This window comes from Bos taurus, chromosome 15, assembly GCF_002263795.3.
Source record: "Bos taurus isolate L1 Dominette 01449 registration number 42190680 breed Hereford chromosome 15, ARS-UCD2.0, whole genome shotgun sequence".
Taxonomy (NCBI): domain Eukaryota; kingdom Metazoa; phylum Chordata; class Mammalia; order Artiodactyla; family Bovidae; genus Bos; species Bos taurus.
Window position 1 is genome coordinate 28,175,085 of NC_037342.1, and position 20,340 is coordinate 28,195,424.

Below are 20,340 nucleotides of genomic sequence, written 5' to 3' on the forward strand. Positions count from 1 at the left end.
AATGTGGGCAGGCTACCCTCTAGCCACCACCCTGCTCTGCCCCTGAGCCTCAGTTTCCTCATCTGCAAAATGGGGCAGTTGGACCCAACAGTCATTAAAGCCTGACACATCCAGTTGTAACAAGCCTCATATTTTAGGAATATTGTCACTTCAGTTTTTTTTTTTTTTTTAAACACAGCCCCCTCTTTTCCAGAAGGCCTTCCCTGACCGCCCTATTTAAAACTGCAAACCACTCTCCACGTCCCTTGGCACTCTGCTCACCACTCCCTGTTTGACATGAAACATCTTTTACCTATTGCACGCATTAACCATTTCCCCCACTAGAATGTAGGTTCCCCAAGGGCAGGAATTTTGCCTGTCTTGAGCACAGCGGTGTTCAAAGAACAGTGCTTGGAAGAGAGTGGGGGCACAGTCAATGTCTCCAAATGGACAGATAGATGCTGCTTCATCCTCAGCACTGCCCTTGCCTGAGCCCTGTCTGTTCAGTAAGGAGGAGGCTTGCTCCGGTGCCCCTGGCTTCCTCTGCTGAGGAACAGGGCCGTGGGCAGCAGCATCCTTGGTGTCCTTCCCGCAGTGCGTTGGGCAACCTGCCCCTGGGAATCCGTCGTGCCCACTTCCTGTGGATCCCAGCGCGTTCCTTCTAAATCTCCATCTGTGCCAATGGCACACATTTGGCCGGGGAACCAGCTCTCTTTTAAGCCCCATGATCATAGAAACCCCTGTTCTCTAGGACGAAAGGGGGGAAGGAGGAGCCCCCAAGCACACAGCAGGGTCTGGTTGAGCAGCGAGGGAAGGAGTGTGGTGAGGAGTGTGCGCACTTGGGAGAGTGTGTGCCTGCATGTGTGTGTTCTCTGCTATCCAGAGGGACCTGGCACTGCCTCCGGGTCCTGGCCTTACTGAGAATGGGCAGAGAGCAACTCATGCCCTTGCTTTGAAGGGCCTCCGGAGGCTCAGATGTGGGGATGGAGATGTTCCTTTGCTGGGCCAAGGCCAAGGAGCTCCTGTTACAGCCCTGCTTTCTTAGTTAATTAAACATTCAGCCTGCGTGCCCAGAGATGCTTTTATGCTACATTGTTTTTCAGCTACAGGGGGCCCTAAAGACACCAAATCTAGGTTGAATCTCCATGCCTTCCTCTCAGCATCCTACTAAGACTCTCTCTGGATGCCCAGAGACAAACCTTGCCTTTCTCACAGCCTGGCTCTCCCCTGCCAGTCAGGGTCACACACACCCGAGTCCAGGCAGCCGTGGAAGCACCCTCGCCCTCTCTGCCTTGCTGGTCACAGCAGGCTCACTTGGGGGATCTCCTCTATGGTAGCGCCTGCAGCTACCGTCTGTGGCTCAGGAATGTCACTTCACAGGAGGATGTGGACAGAGGAAACCTTGAGGGTATATACCACTGCATGTGGTATGTGTGAAGTGCGGACAGGCTGACTTGTGTCTGTCTGTTGCAGGCATATACATACAAACATACAGTATGTCCATGCGTGTGCACCCATGCACACAGGCCTCTGCACATGCGTGTGCATGCATGTGTGTCTGGTGTGTTCTGCTTGCCTCATCTCAGTGTTTGGAAAATTCATCAGAAGACAAGCAGTCCCAGAAGGAATAGAGTCAGCAGGGTTTTTACCAGCTCATGGAATAGTGTGGGTGTTTGCTCTGCCCTGACCTGCCTGTGGCACTTGGCCCTACAGAGAGATGAGGGTGTAGGACTTCCAACTGATCCTAAGCTTCCAGTGCCCCGTCTCACCCCCATGCATCCGTCCCTACACTCTAGGTCTCTGCTCTGATCCTCTGGGTGGGACACATGTCCCAGGCAGACAGGCAGGAGTGGGTCTAGAGGTCTGCCCTTGAGTCCCCTCCCTCCCCCAGAGTTGGGTCCCCTTTCCACGCCCAGAGGCGCCTCCTCCACCCTCCTCCTCCTCGAGTAGCTCTTCGAACAGCACATCAGCTAATCAAGCAGCGTGCTCATAATCAGCTCTGATGGATTCTTCTGCAAAAGCGCATTCTAATGAGGTGGGGAGAGGGAGTCTGGGAAGGATTGGGGAGGATGGATTTAAGCTTTCAGATGGGCAGGGGCACAGGGTCACAGAGCACCTGCACTGATCTGGAGAGAAAACGGAGGACTGTACCCCTTCTACGGCTGGATTTGCAGACCCTGCGGGCAGGGAAGGGGCTGCGTGTGCACACGCCCCTGTGCACTATACACACACATCACATCTCTGCTTGTGAACGCCAAGCTCATGCTGCATGCTGGGAGCCACACATGCCCAGTGCAGGGGCTCTGCGCTCTGGGATTACACACACACACACACACACACGCACGCCCCTTCCCTCGCCCTGGGCCCGGAGACACTGTCGCTCAGCACAATCACAACAGGCCCAGCGAGTCGCCGAGACGGAATGCATCAGATTCAATTCATTAGGGCTGATCGCTCCCTGAATGGGGTTGAATAATTGATGAGCAGAAGCAGCTTTCAGGATGTTCTGCATACTACCAGGCTCACTGGAGCCCTGTTATTATTTTTTTTTAAGTCAACAAATCCGGCCGAATGCTCGCTGGTGCGGCTGGGCGAAGGGAATAGAGCAAAGGTTAGATGTTTTAATATGTGATGTTTACACTGTGAACTCTGAGTCCACTGCGTGTAACAGAAATGGATACAGGCAGGTCGTCCTGTGATGCCGGGAGCCAGGCTGGGTGGGCCCGGGGGTTGGGAGGTTCCTGCTGGCATGAGGACGCTGGGCTGGGCAGAGGTTTCAGGCTGAAAGGGGCCAGAACGACCCTCTGCCTGCCTGGGGTGCAGCAGAGAGGAGGCAGGAGGCGGATGCTGCTAAGGTCTCGTCTCTTGTCTCCAAGCCTGAGAGGGCCACCAGGACGGCCCCTCCCCCAGTTCTCGGGCTCAGAGCCAGGCTTCCCAGAAAGTCACCGCAGCCCAGACTCACGTCTCAGTTTCGGCTCGAGCAGCACACGCTGTCTGGCACTGCGACAGGTGGTGGGTGCACGAGGGGCATGTGACTCGGCCCCGGTGCGCCGACGAGAGAGCCCGGGTGACAGGCAGCGGTGCAGCGAAGCCCTGACTGCGCCCTTTGCTGTACCTTCCGTTTCCCCAGCTGTCCTGACATTTCCCCCTGGGTGGCCCATCTTCACCGCACGCTTGAAGGGGTCCAAACCAGAGGCAGCATCTGTCTCCCCAAACCAGTCCTTCCCCTAGACTCCTCTCTTCCTGTCCGCAAGGCCCAGACTCCCCCGAGTCCCCCTCTTCCTGTCCACGAGGCCCAGACGCCCCCGAGACCTCCCTTCCTGTCCACGAGGCCCAGATACCCCTGAGTCCCCCGCTTCCTGTCCACGAGGCCCAGACACCCGTGAGACCCCCCTTCCTGTACACGAGGCCCAGACACCCCCGAGACCCCCCTTCCTGTCCATGAGGCCCAGACACCCCCGAGACCCCCCTTCCTGTCCCCGAGGCCCAGACACCCCTGAATCCCCACCTTCCTGTCCATGAGGCCCAGATGCCTCCGAGACCCCCCTTCCTGTCCATGAGGCCCAGATGCCCCCGAGACCCCCTGTTCCTGTCTACAAGGCCTCCATTCTGTCTTGCTTCAGGAATCTGGGCCCCCTGGACCCTCCCCCCGTGTTAGAGCCTTTTCCAAGCCCGGAGCCCCCAGCTTTCTCCTTCCTGTGGGTTCGAGGGCCCAGGCTGACTTCCTCTCTGCGTTCATGTTTCCCATTTGGGGATATGCTGGAGCCTACCCCGGCTCTTCAGAGAGGGACAGGAGCCCTTATCCATCACGGCCACCACTGGCCCAATGACCCAGCACTCCAGCTGCCTGGCTTTCAGGGACCTCTCCTCACCCAGGAGGCAGGCCCCACCTCTCCACCCTGCCCCCTGGGAAACCAGGCCACCGAGCTCTCACCCACCATCCGATCTCCAGGCCTGTCAGTTTCAAAGAATGTGTTTGAGAGGGAGCTTCAAGCGCCACACAGCCCCTGACCCAGGGGGACCTCTGTCGCTCAGTCAGGCATTCATTTATTTGCTCGTTTATGCGCCTTCATTCCTTCAATCCACATTTACTGAATGGCTACCACGTACCAGGCACAGTGTCAGGTGTCTGAACAGAACACAGACCTTGCCCAGGTGAGCGTGGAGGGCCTGGGAGGGATGAGGGTTTTAGGTTCCAGGCCTCCAGCAGCATTAGCAGCTGAAAGTGTTAGTTGCTCAGTTGTGTCTGACTCCTAGTGACCTCACGGACTTCTAGCCCCCCAGGCTCCTCTGTCCATGGGATTTCCCAGGCAAGAATATTGGAGTGGGTTGCCATTTCCTTCTCCTGGGGATCTCTGACCCAGAGATTGAACTTGTGTCTCCTGCACTGCAGGCAGATTCTTTACCATATGAGTCACCAGTGAAGCCCTTAGCAGTTGAAAGGTCCTTGTCAATTATGGAAAAGCAGCCTCGCCTGTCTGAACCCCGGAAGGGAGTCAGGGCACCCAGTGCCTGCGCCTTCCACCCTCCCTCCTGCTGCTTCCATTCTGAGTCCTGCCCCTCGAGTGCCTGCTGGTCTCTGATGGGCCCTGCTGAGTTCTGGGTGGCTCCATGCTGACACAGGGGAACAATATAGCCGATCACCTCTGACCAGGTGACCTGACTCCTCTTGTGTGTCACTGACCCCTCATGCCCCTGGGGCCAGCGCTGCCTTGACCTGCAGCCCACAGCCGGAACTGGACATAGAGGTACCCATGGCCTTCTTGTGCCCCCTGCCCCTGTGCAATCTCCCTGCCCCACTTTTTCCAAACTCCAGGCCAGAGCCTTCTCTTCTTGGCTTTCCACTCAGGACTGCCTGCTGCCAGTTGAGCGGCTGCGGAGAGGAGCCTGCAGTCCTGGGTGACCAGGGGGGTGCTCCGGTTCAGGGTGGCAGCGGGGGGAGCCTACCTTTGACGGCCACGTGGACGCTCTGGCTGATGGAGAGCTGCGGCTGGATGAGGACACTGCACAGGTACTCTCCCTCGTCCATGCCCTTCTGCACATCCGTCAGCTTGAGGGTCCCGTTCTCGAACACCACCTGCCGGTGGTTGTCGGGCAGCAGGAGGGCGTCTTTATACCACTTGATGGAGTAGTAGGGGTAGCCGATGACCCTGCAGTTGACAAGGGTGTCCCGCCCAGCCACGGCCGTGATGTTCCTCATCGCCCGGATGCTGGGGGGGCCTGGGCAGGAGTCGGGAGGGAGGAGGAGAGGATGGGTGATGGTGCGGTTAGCCAGGGACAGCCAGGCGTCGCCCTGGGATGCTCTTCTCAGTCGTTTGGCCTCAGAAACTCTTAGGGGATGGAAATTCGGCAGGGGGAAAGGGAGACCTTTTTTTTTTTTTTTTACGAAGCAGAGGCTGGAACTGGGGGCACCCGGGGTCTCTCCAGGATTCACTGTTACTAGCTTCAAACAGTTGCAAACAGAGACGGTTCATTCATGCCCTGGGGCGAGAATCCATTCCCCTACTGGGATGGGCTAGATGAGCAAACCGATGCCTCACCAAGAAGTGATGGGGATCTGGGAGGGTAAGTCCTCATTTAGGAGGAGATTAAGATCTGGGGGTTAAAATGGAAATGTCGAGATGCTGTTACTTTCATTCGATTTGCTCACAATGGTCTTAGACCAAAAACGATCTCACGTATATTAACTACTTAAAGGACAATAGGAAGGTCTTCCTTGGATGCTCTTCTTTCAACAATAAATGTGTTCTCTGCGCCCCTGGGAAGGGGCTACAAAGAGGGGCTCTGATTACCCTGGCGGAAGTGGGGAGGGTCGTAGGCTGCGTTAGTGGGCAGATGGTTACATGGGAATTGCAAAGGAGGCTCAGAGGCTACCAAGCAGGGTTAGTGCTGGAGCAGGTATATGAAACTCTGGGCTTCCAGCTCCCCCCTCACCCAGCAGATGAGGGGCTGGGCCAAGGCATCTCCCATGACTGGGCAGCTCTGTCCTCTTCCAATTCAGAGAGGGCAGGAGGGTGGTCAAAGGGAGACCACGTTTCTCATGTGGGGGTCAGAGACCTGGCACAGATGAATTCAGCATGACCTCGCCTCTCCCCTTCCCTGTTTCCATGGCAGCCACCAGCGGCCCCGGACCAGGGCCCTCCCACTCCCCTGAGCCTCTTCTGCTCTTGGGTCAGGGCTCACTGGTAGGGTCAGATGAGGACTAGTCTGACCCCACTTGGCTACAGAGTGCTTCAGAGGAGCCTCTATTCTCACCAAAGCAAGTTGGAGACCTGAGGCATGGGGAAGGTCACTATGAGGACTCCTTCCTCCACTCATGGAGGTGCCTGCCTTGGGGCACCCTCACCCAGCCAGAACCCCCTAGTCTTCATGGCTGGGGTCTTAGAGGCTAGCCAGGAGATGGTGGATTGAGAGAAGATGGTTCCCTGGCTCCTGGCTGCTCACAGCTCCTGGAGCATCTCAGGGGTGGCTCTGTGGGGGCACATGGGGATAAAGCTTTGGTGGACATCTCTACCAAAGGGCATGCCTGGACCACTGCCCCCTGCCCTGTGCCTGTCCTTGCAAGGCCTGGGTGGGACGCAGATGCCAGTGGAGTGCTCAATGTACCTGGAGCCAGAGAGATTGATGGGGAGGGACGGGGTAGGGGGCAGGATTGTGGGAGGGGTGCAGGGAGGAGGAGAATGGGAATGCAAAGAGGGTGAACTGTACCAGACACACACACACACACACAAGAATGGATGATGGGATTTGCAGGGGGCAGGGAGAGGGGGACAGGAGAGAGACCTCTACTAAAATCAAAATGACGATTAATAATAAGTACTAATCACCACAAGAATAATGGTAACCACAGAGATGGCAAAGGAACTTAAAAGCCTATTCTGATATTTAAATGTAGACAGGCACCTCTTACGTTTATTCGCGCCTGATATTCAGCACTGCCCACCGAGTTCCGTGCCGTACACCGGTACACGCCCCCGTCACGGATCTGGGGCCCCGTGACGTTCATGTGGCTGATGGTGGTGCCATCGGACATGGTGTACTGGTTGGTGCGGTGGCTCCCGTCCCTCACGATGGGCTCGTCGTCCAGGGCCCAGGTGATGGTGGGGGGTGGGGCACCCTTGGCCGCGCACATCAGTGAGAACTGCTCCCCAGGGTTGACCACCTTCTCGCTGAAGGATGAGACGATGCGGGGAGTGCCATCTGCAGGGTGCAAGGAGCCCCCTTCAGGGTCACTGAGTCCTGGAGAGACTGTCCCCACCAGGCCACCCCACCTCATCACGTGCTATCCATAAAACCCTGTTGGGTGCCCTATTACTATCGCATATGAATGAAGACCCTTGGATTTGAATCCAGTCTCAGTCACTTTGTTAGCTCTGTGTCTTTGGGCAAGTTACTCAACATGTCTGAGTTTTGTCAGCATCCCCCTGTGGACGATGGAGATCATGGGAGCAACAATTATATCCTCCTTGTACGGATGTGAGGAATAAATGAATTAATGCTTTAAAGACGCTTACACAGCACTTTGTAAGTGCTTCATAAATGTTAGATCCTCTCAACTTTTCCTTTTCCACCTCTTTCTTCTAACTTTATTAATAAAGACACACAGGCTCAGAGGTTAACTATGTGTGGAACCAGGACTTGAAGGGACTGGATCTGAAGAATCTAATTCCAGCTCATTTCAGTGGGAGGGGTGGCATCAAAAAGCTGAAAGTTTGAGGCTTAAGATGCAAGCTCCCCAGAGGCCGTTGTGGTGGGGGGAGATGTCTGTGACGGGGCTTAAATCTTAGTGAACGGAAGACTGGACCCCCAGGCCCCCACTTGCTCCATGGATCATGGGTATGTAATCATTAATGCTGGCCATCCTTCCATGCAGGAATGCTATAAAGGATTTGTAGTGGTTTAGTCGCTAAGTCGTGTCCGACTCTCTGCGACCCCATGGATTATAGCCTGCCAGGCTACTCTGTTCATGGGATTCTCTAGGCAAGAACCCTGGAGTGGGTTGCCATTTCCTTCTCCAGGGGATCTTCCCAACCCAGGAATCAAACCCGGTCTCCTGCATTGTCAGGTGGATTCTTTGCCAGTAGCGTACCTGGGAAACCCTCTAATAGTGCAGTTCTAGGAATTTTGTCGGAGAAGGCGATGGCACCCCACTCCAGTAGTCTTGCCTGGAAAATCCCATGGGTGGAGGAGCCTGGTAGGCTGCAGTCCATGGGGTTGCGAAGAGTTGGACACGACTGAGCAACTTCAATTTCACTTTTCACTTTCATGCATTGGAGAAGGAAATGGCAACCCACTCCAGTGTTCTTGCCTGGAGAATCCCAGGTCGGGGGAGCCTGGTGGGCTGCCGTCTATGGGGTCGCACAAAGTCGGACACGACTGAAGCGGCTTAGCAGCAGTAATTTTGTAGAGGCAATGGAGTTATTGTTTAAGAGACCTGAGTTCAAACCCAGCTCCTTGGCAGAACTGTGTGACCTTGGGCAAGTGACCAAAGCCTCAGTTTCCTCAATTGCAAAATAGATATTATTTTTAAAAAATACCTCCAAGCAGGGCCCGTGGGAGGATGAAATGAGGCAGTGCATCTCCTTGGTGTGTAGTGAGCGCTGGATGAATGCTTCCTGTTGGGAGGGGGGGTACCTCCTGGCCTGGCTGTGGGAATCTGGCACCCGCCCAGCTGCCCCTCAGCCCCGACTCACCTTCCAGCACAATGATGGCGAAGTCCTGGGCAGTCTGGGTCTTGCGCGTGGCAAAGCACTGGTAGGCTCCTGAGTGGCTCTTCTGAGCCGAGGTGATGAGCAGTGTCTCGTTGCTGAGCCCGCGGATGGAAATGGCCTCACTGGGCAGCACCAGCTCGGTGTTGCGGTACCAGCGGATGGTGAACTCCGGGGAGCCCAGGAGGGCACAGGAGAGGATGACCGTGCTGCCGATGCCAGTCTTCAGGTTCTTTGGTGTCAGGGTCACGTGAAGGGGGTCTGGGCCAGACCAGGCAGGGGAAAGGCGAGGGGAAATGGGGAGGAAAAGAAAGCAAAGGACTCACTGTGAGTGGAGTGTGGTTGTGGGTGGGTGGCGATCATAAAAGGCCCTGGGAGTCAGGAGACCCTGATTTTGTCTCCAAGATGTCTTGTGTGTGTGTCAGGGTGGGGGCTGTGGGTGGGAACCAGACTGAGTGAATTCCTCTCTCTAGGGCTCAGTTTACCCATCTGTGAAATGGCAGGGTCAGGCCAAAGGATGTCTTGGCACCTGTTGTTCTGATGGCTTGTGTTGTCCTGATGTGGGGTCCTGGCCCGGGCGGGGTTGGAAAGCGCCCTTTGGCTCATGAGGAGGATGGAAGCTTGGCTGGCTCATCGTCTTCACTGTCACCCACCCTAGAAACCAGGGAGGCACCCATGGCCTGCCACCTGTCTCCCGTGCTTATCCAGATAACCAATCACTACCTTCTGCTGGTCTGACTTCTTTTATACGCATCAGTCGACTCCCTACTCTTCACCTCCACTGCCCCTGTCAGGCTGCAGGCCTAGAGCTCCAGGCCTGGACCCATGCGGAACTTTTTCTCCATTCCTCCTTTTTCCTCATGACCTTCCATCGGTCCACCTCACTGCAGCCAGCCACTGCCCTGCTCATAACTTGCGTGGCACCCAACAACTTTCAGCTTGGCATCCAAGGCCATGGAGGCCCTTGAGACCTGGCCCCCTCCTCAGCTCTGCAGTCTCTAGAGCAGCATCCTGCCTGTGGTTCCTGCACACCCAGGGCACCCTTGGCCCCCTTTGCCTGTTTCCTACTCATCCTTCACACCAAACTCACCCCTTCCAAGAAGCCTTCCTGGATACTATTCCCCTCCCAGACTGGGTTAAGGATTCCTCTTCTGAGGCTCCCTGTGTGTAACTAACAGAACACCAAGCTCACCGTCTTCCGATCACCACTTTGTTTTTCTCTCTCCCCCTGGACTGTGAGCCACTTGAAAGAAGGGCGATGTCTCTCATCTTTATATCACAACTGCTGTCTGATTTGTGTTTATTGATTGACTGGCTGGCTGGTTACCAGCCCCAAGCTGGCCTCTCTCCCTTGATCTCCATGGGCTTGGGGATTTCAGGAGCCAGAGACCTGCAGGAGCCTTAGACCCCCAATAATGGAGCCTGCAGGAGAGGGGCGTATGGCAGGCCTGCCTGGGTGGGCACAGTCAAAGCAGGCAGGAGTCTGCTCACACTCTGCTTAGCCTGTTCACTCCCAGATCCTCTGCCTGCTACCCAGGGAACATCAGTGTGCCATGACGCAGGTGGCATTCCACTTGCCCCAGGTACCAGCCAGGGCTCCCAGGACCTGCCAGCCAGCAGCTCTCTCCTCATTGCCTCTGCACAGGGCCTCACGGAGGATGGGTGGGAGGTTGGGTGGCAGAATGAGGGGGATATGAAAACATTGCTTTCCTCTCCATGAACCTGGCAAAGAGGGGCTATCAGAGGGGAAGGAAGACAGAGAAAAGCCATGTCACTTCCCCCTGAACCTGGTTATCCAGTCCAGCCCAGTGAGGGGGACTGTGGGGAGCTCTGCATCTCAGAGAGTCAGGAGTATCCATGCCCGCAGGGGCAGAGCATGTGCACACAGCTCTAGGCAGTTACTTATTGTGTGTCCATGTGGTCTAGGATGAGAGTGTGTACCTGTGGGTGTACATAGACACCATGTATGTCCGCATGTGTGTACAGGGAAGTGGGCATGTGAACTTTCAACACATCTGCCTGGACATGTGTGTGTAAGTACTTGCTTGCCTGTCTGTACTGAAGCTGGAGCTTGGAACACCAAATTAACTCAGAGTGAGGTGTGCTAATTTTCCAAGGATGGGGGTATGCAGCCCTCCTGACCTGTTCCCTGAGATAGTGTGCGTGTATGAGTGTGAGTGTGTGTTTGTGTGTAGCAGAAGAGGTTGAAGGGGGTGAAGGTAATACTGTGTGCTTAGTTGCTCAGTTATGTCTGCCTCTTTACGACCCCATGAACTGTAGCCCACCAGACTCTTCTGTCCAAGGGGATTCTCCAGGCAAGAATACTGGAGTAGGTTGCCATGCCCTCCTCCAGGGGATCTTCCCAACCCGGGGATCAAACCCAGGTCTCCCGCATTGCAGGCCAAACAATTTTGGATGGAGCTTAGAAGAGGGTACGGACCCTGGTCCTCCTATCTGCCTACTCTGTGGTCCATGTCTTGTCTGTACGAGAGGACCTTCCCCCGCCCCTAAGCTTCCAGCATTTTAACCTAAGCGTTTGTATCACAAACTGTTGCTCCCAGAGCATTTCTTGGGGGCTCTTTCTGCTCTTCCAGCTTCACAGTGAATTCACACGGGGAGGGTCTCCTCCCTGCATTGCAGATAAACATGCCCCAACTGTCAAGATCCCTGTGGTTATGGGGAGGAGACTGGGCCCATATCTGGGCTGAGGGTGACAGAATGTCACCCAGAAGGTCAGCCCAGAGGAGGTGGGCTCTGTGTGGTCCTCTGGTCCAGCCGAGGGTCTGGAGACCTGCAGCTCTGTGCTCATGAGACAGGGGGTGAGCTGGGCAGAGAGCCTCTTTGGTCAATCTCAACGGCAGAGGTGGGGGATGGGGACGGGACCACCTCTGGACAGCCTCTTTCCACTGACCAGGTTGAATCCCCCAGGATGTCATCAGGTTCAGAGTTCGTGGACTCAGGCTCTTGCTGCCCCACAAGACTGAGATCCCACAGGGTCTCCAAGTCTCAGCCCCTCTCTGCCAACACCTTCCCTGAAGCCCCAAGAGCAGGGAACCCTAGAGAGAGATGAGGTGGGGTGGGGGAAGAAAGCTCCAGGTCTCACCACTTCCCCTCCAGAGGTTTTCCCGCCTGACCTCAGCTCCTCTGCCCTTCCAGGGGCTCAGCAACAGCAGGGGTCTGTGAAGGCCTCCTGCTCTCCATGTGTGCTCCCTGGACCCTGGGACTCTGGAATGTGAGGAGGAACAGGAAGGACCAGAGTTCATGCCCAACTGACAGTTCCTGGAAAGGCTGCCCTGGGTGTTTACCCCCAGTGTCTCCCTAGAAGTTATCCCTAAATACTCTGAATGTCGCCTCTGATGGACTCATATGTCCCCTACTAGATTCACATCAGCATCGTTCCCTTTAGTATAGACACTGCCTCCTCCCAAGAAGCTGAGAAACCCCATGAGCTTGTCACGTCACTGTCATTGTTCCCTGTGACCCTCGTGACCTCTAGGAGGTAGGAGGGGCAGGGTTATTATCCTGTTCGACAGAAAAGGGCACAGAGGTGATGCTCATGGTTATCTGATTTCCCCCAGGTCAGTTATTATCTGATGACATCAGAACTAAAAGGCAGGTCTTCTGATTTCAAACCCAGTACTTTTCTCAGGGCACCAACCTGCCTTCCCCAACAAGGGGATCATCTCTGGGGCCAGCCAGAAGCATTGGGCTGCCCTCATGTCCCTCCCCACCAGAGGCAGCGTTCTCAAAGCTTACTGGGGCTGGAAGAGGCGCTCCCCTACTCACCAATGACCGTGAGGGTGCCTGTGACCTCTGCCGAGCCGAAGGTGTTGGTGACCTCACAAATGTAGGTGCCGCTGTCCTCGGTCCGCAGGTCACTGATGGTCAGCCCCGTGATGCGCTTGGTCCAGCGGCTGTCGGCTGGGAGGGGTCGGCCATCCTTGAGCCAGCGGATGGCAGGGATGGGGTAACCGGAGGCGGTGCAGGGCAGCTCCATGGTGTGGCCGGCCCACACTTCCTGGGAATGGAAGCCGTCCAGGATGGTGGGGATCGACTCAGCAGGGTCTGGAAGGCAGAGAGCATGAGTGGTCCTGGCCAGTCTTGGGAAGGGTGGGGTGGGGGTCGGGGTGGGAAGGCAGGCACCCAGAACTTGCTGCCCACTGGTGCCTGGAGTGAGTGATACCCAGTGGGATGGCTCACTGGATCCCCTGGTGCTCCAGACTCTGGCCCAAACTCTCCTGCTCAGCCAGATGGAGGCCCTGGGAAGCATGGCTGGGAGCAGGGGCTGAGGGAGGTAAGGATGTGGTGGGCAGACTAGGTTAGAATGACAGACAAACAGAGGGAGAAAGCAAAACCACAAGAGGCAGGGAGAGATGTTCATACAGACAGTCCCCATGGCATGAAAATCATGACCTCTTGGGACTATAATTCTGGTCCATTTTGGTCTGGGTCTGTCAAGGATGGGCACCTCGGTTCTGTCCTGCCTGCTCCCACCTGCAATCTGGGTGGGCTCAGAGGAGGCAGTGTTTTTCTCTCCAAGCCCAGAAGGATTCAGAAGTTAAGCCTTCTGTAAAATACACCTGCCATCCAGCAATGCTCCCCTCTTTTGCGTTCCCAAACCAGACCAGGCCCTCATCGATGGGGTTCTGTGTGCGACATCCCTGCCATCTGAGCAGCATTCTGGCTGCTACCTCAGTCTAGTTCTCACCCTGAAAGGCCTGTCTGGGTGTTCTGCCCACTGGGGACCTTCCCCTGATGTAAACCCCACAGGCTCCCTTTACCTACATATTACAATCCCCACTTCCTATCCTGAGTTAGGCCTCTATGATCTGTGATCTCACCCCAACCAGGTCCCCTGGCCCGGCCCGCCCCCCCGACCTTCTGATGTCACCACTTCCCCGCACCGGGCATGTTGTCAGCACACTGCCTGCCACCTGGGTGACCCACCAGCCCGCTCTGCTTGGCCAACTCCTACTGATCTTTCAGAAAGCAGCTTCAGTCTCACCCTTTCTGGACATCTCCCCCAGGCCACCCTCACTGGATGCCCATAGGGTTTTCTTTTTCTTTCATTTTATTTTCAAGCAAACTTTTCTTTTTAAAAGATTAAAAAAAAAAAAAGGCACCATACGCACACATGGCAAAACTTCTGAAAGTAGACAAGATCATAGAGTGAAAAGGGAGTCCCCTCGCTCCGCCTCCAGTTCCCCATTTCCCTCCCAGAGGCAACCACCGTTGCCGCCCTCGGGCCCCCCCACCCCAACCCCGACAGCTCTTGCCAGCAGCCGTCTGCACCAGGCCATGTATCCGGTTTCCCTGGAAGCTCCTTGAGGCAGTGCTGATCCCCTGTGGCATCCCCACGTGCCTGGCGCAGAGCAGGGCTGCCTGAGCCATAGACATCCGAGGGAGGGTGAATGGGGGCACGTGGGCAGGGGGTGGGCCAGCGGTCTGCCTTTTCCACACTGCGGAACTTCATAGGCTCATGGAACAGTAGAGCTGACTTATGGACTTGGAAAGTGAAAGTGAAGTTGCTCAGTTGTGTCTGACTCTTTGTGACCCCATGGACTGTAGCCCGCCAGGCTCTGCTGTCCATGGGATTCTCCAGGCAAGAATACTGATGTGGATTGCCATTTCCTTCTCCAGGGGATTTTCCCAACCCAGGGATCGAACCTGGGTTTCCCGCATTGCAGGAGGATTCTTTACCCTCTGAGCCACTAGGGGGAGGTCCTTAGGGACTTGGAGGGCATACACAGATGGGGACCCTGAGACCAGAGAGGTGCAGTGACCTGCCCAGGATCCCACTGCAGAGCCAGGATCTAAAACCAGGTCTCCCCATGCTTGTTCAGTAAATGCGGTCTGAGACGGAACAATCTAACACTGGATCTGGCTCCAGGGTGAGTGGTGAGTGCTGACACCCTGCTGGCCCCTCCTTGACGAACCGGGAAATGTCCTCTGTTCTCGGCTCACCCTGTGACTGCCCCCCACCCGCCCCCTTGGAGAGGGGCTGTGCTTGGAAGGCTCCTCCCTGCAGAAGGCTCTCTGCTCTTTTCCCACCCTCCAAGGCTTCTCACAAGCAGCCGGGGAGTGGGAATCAGGCGACCCTGATGCCAGTGGCCGGGGTCACTGCTGAGCTGGGTGACCTTGGGTGGGTGGGTAGGGGTGTTTTATGACCTCCCAGAGTCTGAGTTTCCTGCACGCAGAGGTGACACTGCCATCTCCAGATCTCCCCAGGCTGTGGTGGGCAACAAAGCACAACGTATGTCAAAGAGCCAGGCTGACGCCGAACCGCCACGCAGATGTGCCGGGCGATTACTATTCCGTGCCCGCCCGCCTGCCCCGCCAGCTTCTGCGGCCTCTTCCCCTACAACCCTGTGGGAACGGTTGGGATAAACAAACCCGGTGCCAGGGAAGAATTACTCAACGTGACACTTAATTGATGCAAAATACACAAATTCCGTGGCACATCGCAGAATTTACAAGCAGAGGGGCCGACGGGGCGGTGGAGGAAGGGGCGGGGGTGGTGGGGGGCGGTGGGAGGGAATTAATCACCGAGTCTCAGGCGTGAAATTAAATTCTGAAGGAAAGAAACCTCTTTCATTACTCGGGAGCAGAAGTAAAATGCCGTGGCGTGTACGGTGACAGCCTGGGGGGATCGGGTGCTGCCAGGGCTGGTGCAGGGCTGGGGGAGACAGATGGCCCGGCCCTGAGAAATCTCTAGGGCCGAGGCGGGGCTGCTGTGAGGGGGTCAGGGTGCCCTGGAGTTGGGGGGATGCTGCTGGGACCTCCCCCAGCTGGCTGAACAATGCCACCCTGGAACATGGCTTCTGCACCCGGCTTGGCAGCCCGTGAGCTGGGGAACCCGGGTGTAGCCTCTCAGCCTCTCTGGTCACTCTTTATGAATGGAGGTCCCCTCCTTTATGAATGCAGATGAAGGTGCCTACTCCACAGAGAAGATGCTCAGGACAGCACTGGGTAATAAAGTCTAAAAAGCACCTCAATGTGTCGAATGGTTATTAGGCCTTTTTTGAGGGGGCTCAGACTTTCCTTGCATCTGCCTCTGCTCAGGTGAAAGCTGATCCCTACCCTCGACTCAGGGAATGGATCTGAGATTTGAGGTCGGGGGGCTGCGGCCTGAGCACCCCCCTGGCACGAATTCCCCTCTGCACTGCCTTGCCTGGGTATCAGTCGCATTTCTGCCAAGACAAGCAGCGCATAGACTTCCTCGTCACGTCGCATCACATCAGGGCCCGAGTCAGTCCTGGGGCCCCTTCCCCGGGGTGCCTCTGCACTCCCAGCGGCCTCCTCTGGGTCTCTGTCTCCCTGCCGCTGTCGTCTTGTCCACCCTCACCTCTCTGGTAGGTTTCTGTTTTCCTCTGTCCCCTGTCTTGCTCCCTCTGTGCCCATGTCTCTCCTCTTTTGTCATCCGGGTGCCTCCCTGTCTTTGCTTCTCTGTTTATCTGGGCTTTATCTCTGAGTCTCTGAGTGGCATCTCCCATTCTCCACGCCCCCCAGCCCCAGCTGGCAGGCATTCGCCACAGCCCCCCAGAGGGAGAAGGGTTGGCATATCCTCCAGTTCCGCCCACCCCCATTTTTTGGCTGCACCATGTGGCATGTGGCATCTTCATTCCCCTACCAGGGATGGAACCTGCACCCCCTATGCTGGAAGTGCAGAGTCTTAACCACTGGACCACCAGGGAAGGCCCTCTTCTAGTTTAAAGGGTGTCTTTTTGGAGGGACAAAAGCAGAAGTAAGATCAGTAGGATGAAGGGGCTAAATATTCATGCAAGGGCAAGCAGCAGCCCAGCAGGATGGGGGACTTGGTGCCGTGTGAGAGGCATGCAAATGAGATGCAAAACACCATACCCAAAAGTCCCTGTAATTCGGAAGGGAGCCACCGGCACGTTTGGGAACTGGGCTGCAGATGGCAAGGTCTAGCCACAAAGGTGGGGCCACACTGTGCGGTCCCATCTCCTCCCCAAGCAACAGCGCAGTTTCACTTGGCATTGGCTAGTTTTAACCACAAATATTGACTTAGCACCTACTATGTGCCAGGCACAGGCCCAAGCTTTGGAGACACACAAGAGAAAAAGAGAGCCCAATCCTTGCTCTCCTGGCTTCTGGTCTTGCCCCCCAAATGTACCAGGCAAATAAGAGGGGGCCCTTGATACAGTCACCTGCTGGTCAGGGTGCTGCTGCTGCTGCTAAGTCGCTTCAGTTGCGTCCGACTCTGTGCAACCCCATAGACGGCAGCCCACCAGGCTCCCCCGTTCCTGGGATTCTCCAGGCAAAAACACTGGAGTGGGTTGCCATTTCCTTCTCCAATGCGTGAAAGTGAAAAGTGAAAGTGAAGTCGCTCAGTCGTGTCCGACTCTTAGTGACCCCATGGATTACAGCCTACCAGGCTCCTCCGCCCATGGGATTTTCCAGGCAAGAGTACTGGAGTGGGGTGCCATCGCCTTCTCTGGCTGGTCAGGGTAATCCTCCCCAAATCACAGGAGAGAGATAGACAGAATCTGAGAAGTCACCTCACAGACAGAGAGAACAAACATATGGACACCAAGAGGGGGAGGAGGGTGGGATGGACTGGGAGATTGGGGTCAGCATATATACACCACTGTGTATAAAACAGATAACTAATGAGAACAGACTGTGTAGCACAGGAAACTACTCAGTGCTTGGTGGTCACCTTAATGGGAAAGAAATCCAAAAAAAGCTGAGATATGTGTATACATAGAGCTGATTCACTTTGCTGTACAGTAGAAACGAATACAACATTGGAAAGCAGCTATATAAGCTATATGTTAGTTGCTCAGTCATGTCTAACTCTCTGCAACCCCATCGACTGTAGACTGCCAGGCTCCTCTGTCCATGGAATTCTCCAGGCAAGAATACTGGAGTGGGTTGCCATTTTCTCCTGCAGGGGATCTTCCAGACCCAGGGATTGAACCCAGGTCTCCTTCATAGCAGGCATATTCTGAGCCACCAGGGAAGCCCAAAGCAACTATACTCCACAAAAAAAAAAAAAAAAATGGAATTTGAGAAGTCACCTAATCTAGCTTGTTTTTACAGAGACCCAAAGGGGTTGAGTGATTTGGTGGTACTAGTCTCCAAACCAGGTGTTCTGACAATCAGTTCATCTTCCTTCCAGAAGCTACTCTGACCCCGCTTCCATAAGAGCAGGGATCTTCAAATTGCAGGTCACACACGGTTAGGAAGTGATGGAATCCATGTGGTGAGTGGTGACCAGCATTTAGATAAACCGAGACAGGATAGAGTAGAATAGGAAATATCAGAGTGCGTCACAGTGCGTCTGGTAGGAAACACCAGCATGCATGGCACTGGTGATGATGTCTGAGGATCACTGTCAAGAGTCTGAAAAGTGCTACTCCAGGAGGCCTCCCCTGAAGAGCGCCAGGTGACCTTTCCTCTGTAACTGGGGCATCTGCATGGTGTTCAGTTAGCCCCTTCCATGGGGGTCTGTGGCTGGAGGATGTGAATTCTGGCTGTGCCTCCCACTGGTTAAACAGTTGGGATAAGTGGCTTGGCTTCCCTAAGGTCTGATTTTCTTACCTATAGAAGTACGGAGCACAGTGCACACCTCACCCGGCTATGATAGTGCCTAAGAGACAGTACATAAACTAAATTTCTGGCACATGGAGATTCAGGAAATAGCAGCTTCCATCCTTCTGTAAGAAGCTATAATCATTCCAGAAAAAAGATCCTTTACTTAATTTAGAGATTTTTTTTTACCTGTGTTTGCCTACTTTCAAATGTTGTGAGGTAGGCTATAATAAAAGATACGAGCACGTGTGCTCAGTCACTTCAGTCGTATCCGACTCCGCGACGCTATGGACTGTAGCCTGCCAGGCTCCTCTGTCTATGGGATTCTCCAGGCAAGAATACTGGAGTGGGTTGCCATGCCCTTCTCCAGTGGATATCCTCCACCCAGGGGTCAAACCTGTGTCTCCTGAAGCCACTACATTGCAGACTGATTCTTAACTGCTAAGCCACTGGGGAAGCCCCTAATGAAAGATATATATGTATTCAAAAATAAATAAACTAATAGAATCTTAAAAAAAATAGAGACACAAGGAAATACAAAGTCTCCTTAATCCAATCAAATCCAATCATTATTGCGTTGGAGCAGTAGATTATATCTATGAGCTTCCAGGCGTCAAAGGCAAAAAAAGGAGAGGGGATGGGCTCCATATCCCCCAGTATTTGATAAATGGTACAGTGGTAAAGAATCTGCCTGCCAACGCAGGAGACGTGGGTTTGATCCCTGGGTCAGAAAGATCCCCTGGAGAAGGAAATGGCTACCCACTTCAGTATTCTTGCCTGGAATATCCCATGGACAGAGGAGGCTGGAGGCTACAGTCCATGGGGTTACAAAGAAATGGACATGACCTAGTGACTAAACAAAATCAACCAACAGTTCTTCAGGGGCATTCAGCTTTCTCAGGTAGACGCCTGAAAAGAACTGAAGTGCAGAGTTCTTTATATGAGACATATCCCAGATCAAACCAGATAAGGTCTGCTCGGTGCTTTCTGTGCCTGTGTTCCTGAATCTGCTCCTCCTGAATACCCTGATTACATGGCAGACTCCCTGCTCCATGGTGTCAGCACGCCCACCCGGTCTCAGGGGCAGGCCGGTGCCCGCCCTTCCTCTCCAGCCCTCTGGCCTACCTGTCACAGAGAGGCGGGCCCCGTTGCTCTGCCGGGTCTCCCCGCTATACTTGTGCTTGGTGATGCAGCGGTAGGTGGAGAGGGCGTCCTCCTTCTGCACGTCAGAGATGTACAGCCCGCCGTGGGAAGTGATAAGAAACCTGTTCTCTGGAGACATAATCAGGACACAGTTGATTACTTCTCTGGCGGGACCTGCCCCCAGAAGCAACTCAGGCCTGGAGCTGGACTTCTGCTCAGCCAGGTTGCCCTGTTCCCCGGGGGATGGGAGATGATGGGGAAAGGGGGCTGAAGCTGTGAGGAGAGCATCTCTCACAGATGAGCATTTTCCATGTGTAAACAAAGAGAAATCACGATAATTATTCCTTTAAGTGTAGATGCTTCAGCTTTTCACAGGAAGATGCTGGGCTTTGGAGTCAAGATCTGGGTTCCAATCTGACTCTTCCACTTATTAGCTGTGTGCCTCTGGGAAAGTTAATTAACCTCTCTGAGTCTTATCTGCACAACAGAGTGTAAACACTACTTCATGGAGTGGATATAATGATGACAAAAACAATAAAGTGTCTGGCACTCAGCAAGTGCTCAATTATGGAGCAACAGTCCTCCTCTTTCCTATCTCTTGGCGAGAGTTTGCAAAGCTTTAACAATCATTGCTTGTTTCTTCTTACAACTGTTTGAGGTGTCATCCCCATTTTAAAATCACACAGGCAGTAAGTGGATCAGAACTCAGGCCTTTCGCCAGCTCCTAGCTCTCCCTCTGCACTGAGCCAAACAAGCCTAAATCCTTTTCCTTCAATGTCAGTTATTTATTCACTCAAGAAACAATTACTGAGACTAAGTTATACTAAGAGAGGGGGTGTGGAGATGCAGATCTACGATGCTAATTCATCATGCAGTTCTTTTTTTAAAAAAATTATTTATTTATTTATTTTGCTTATTTGGCTGTGCCAGGTCTTAGCTGTGGCATGCAGGA

At 54.5% G+C, this 20,340-nt stretch overlaps 1 protein-coding gene across 1 annotated transcript in view; it reads right to left on the reverse strand.

Annotated features, from left to right (window-relative positions):
• The window catches only part of DSCAML1 (DS cell adhesion molecule like 1), a 366,160-nt gene that overhangs the window by 79,852 nt on the left and 265,968 nt on the right, over window positions 1–20,340 (reverse strand). The window contains exons 4-8 of the mRNA XM_002693002.7: window positions 19,371–19,517; window positions 12,474–12,752; window positions 8,673–8,948; window positions 6,883–7,179; window positions 4,927–5,199 (exon numbers count right to left, since the gene is read on the reverse strand). Of these exons, the coding sequence (XP_002693048.1) occupies window positions 4,927–5,199; window positions 6,883–7,179; window positions 8,673–8,948; window positions 12,474–12,752; window positions 19,371–19,517 (1,272 nt within the window). The remainder of the gene's footprint in view (window positions 1–4,926; window positions 5,200–6,882; window positions 7,180–8,672; window positions 8,949–12,473; window positions 12,753–19,370; window positions 19,518–20,340) is intronic.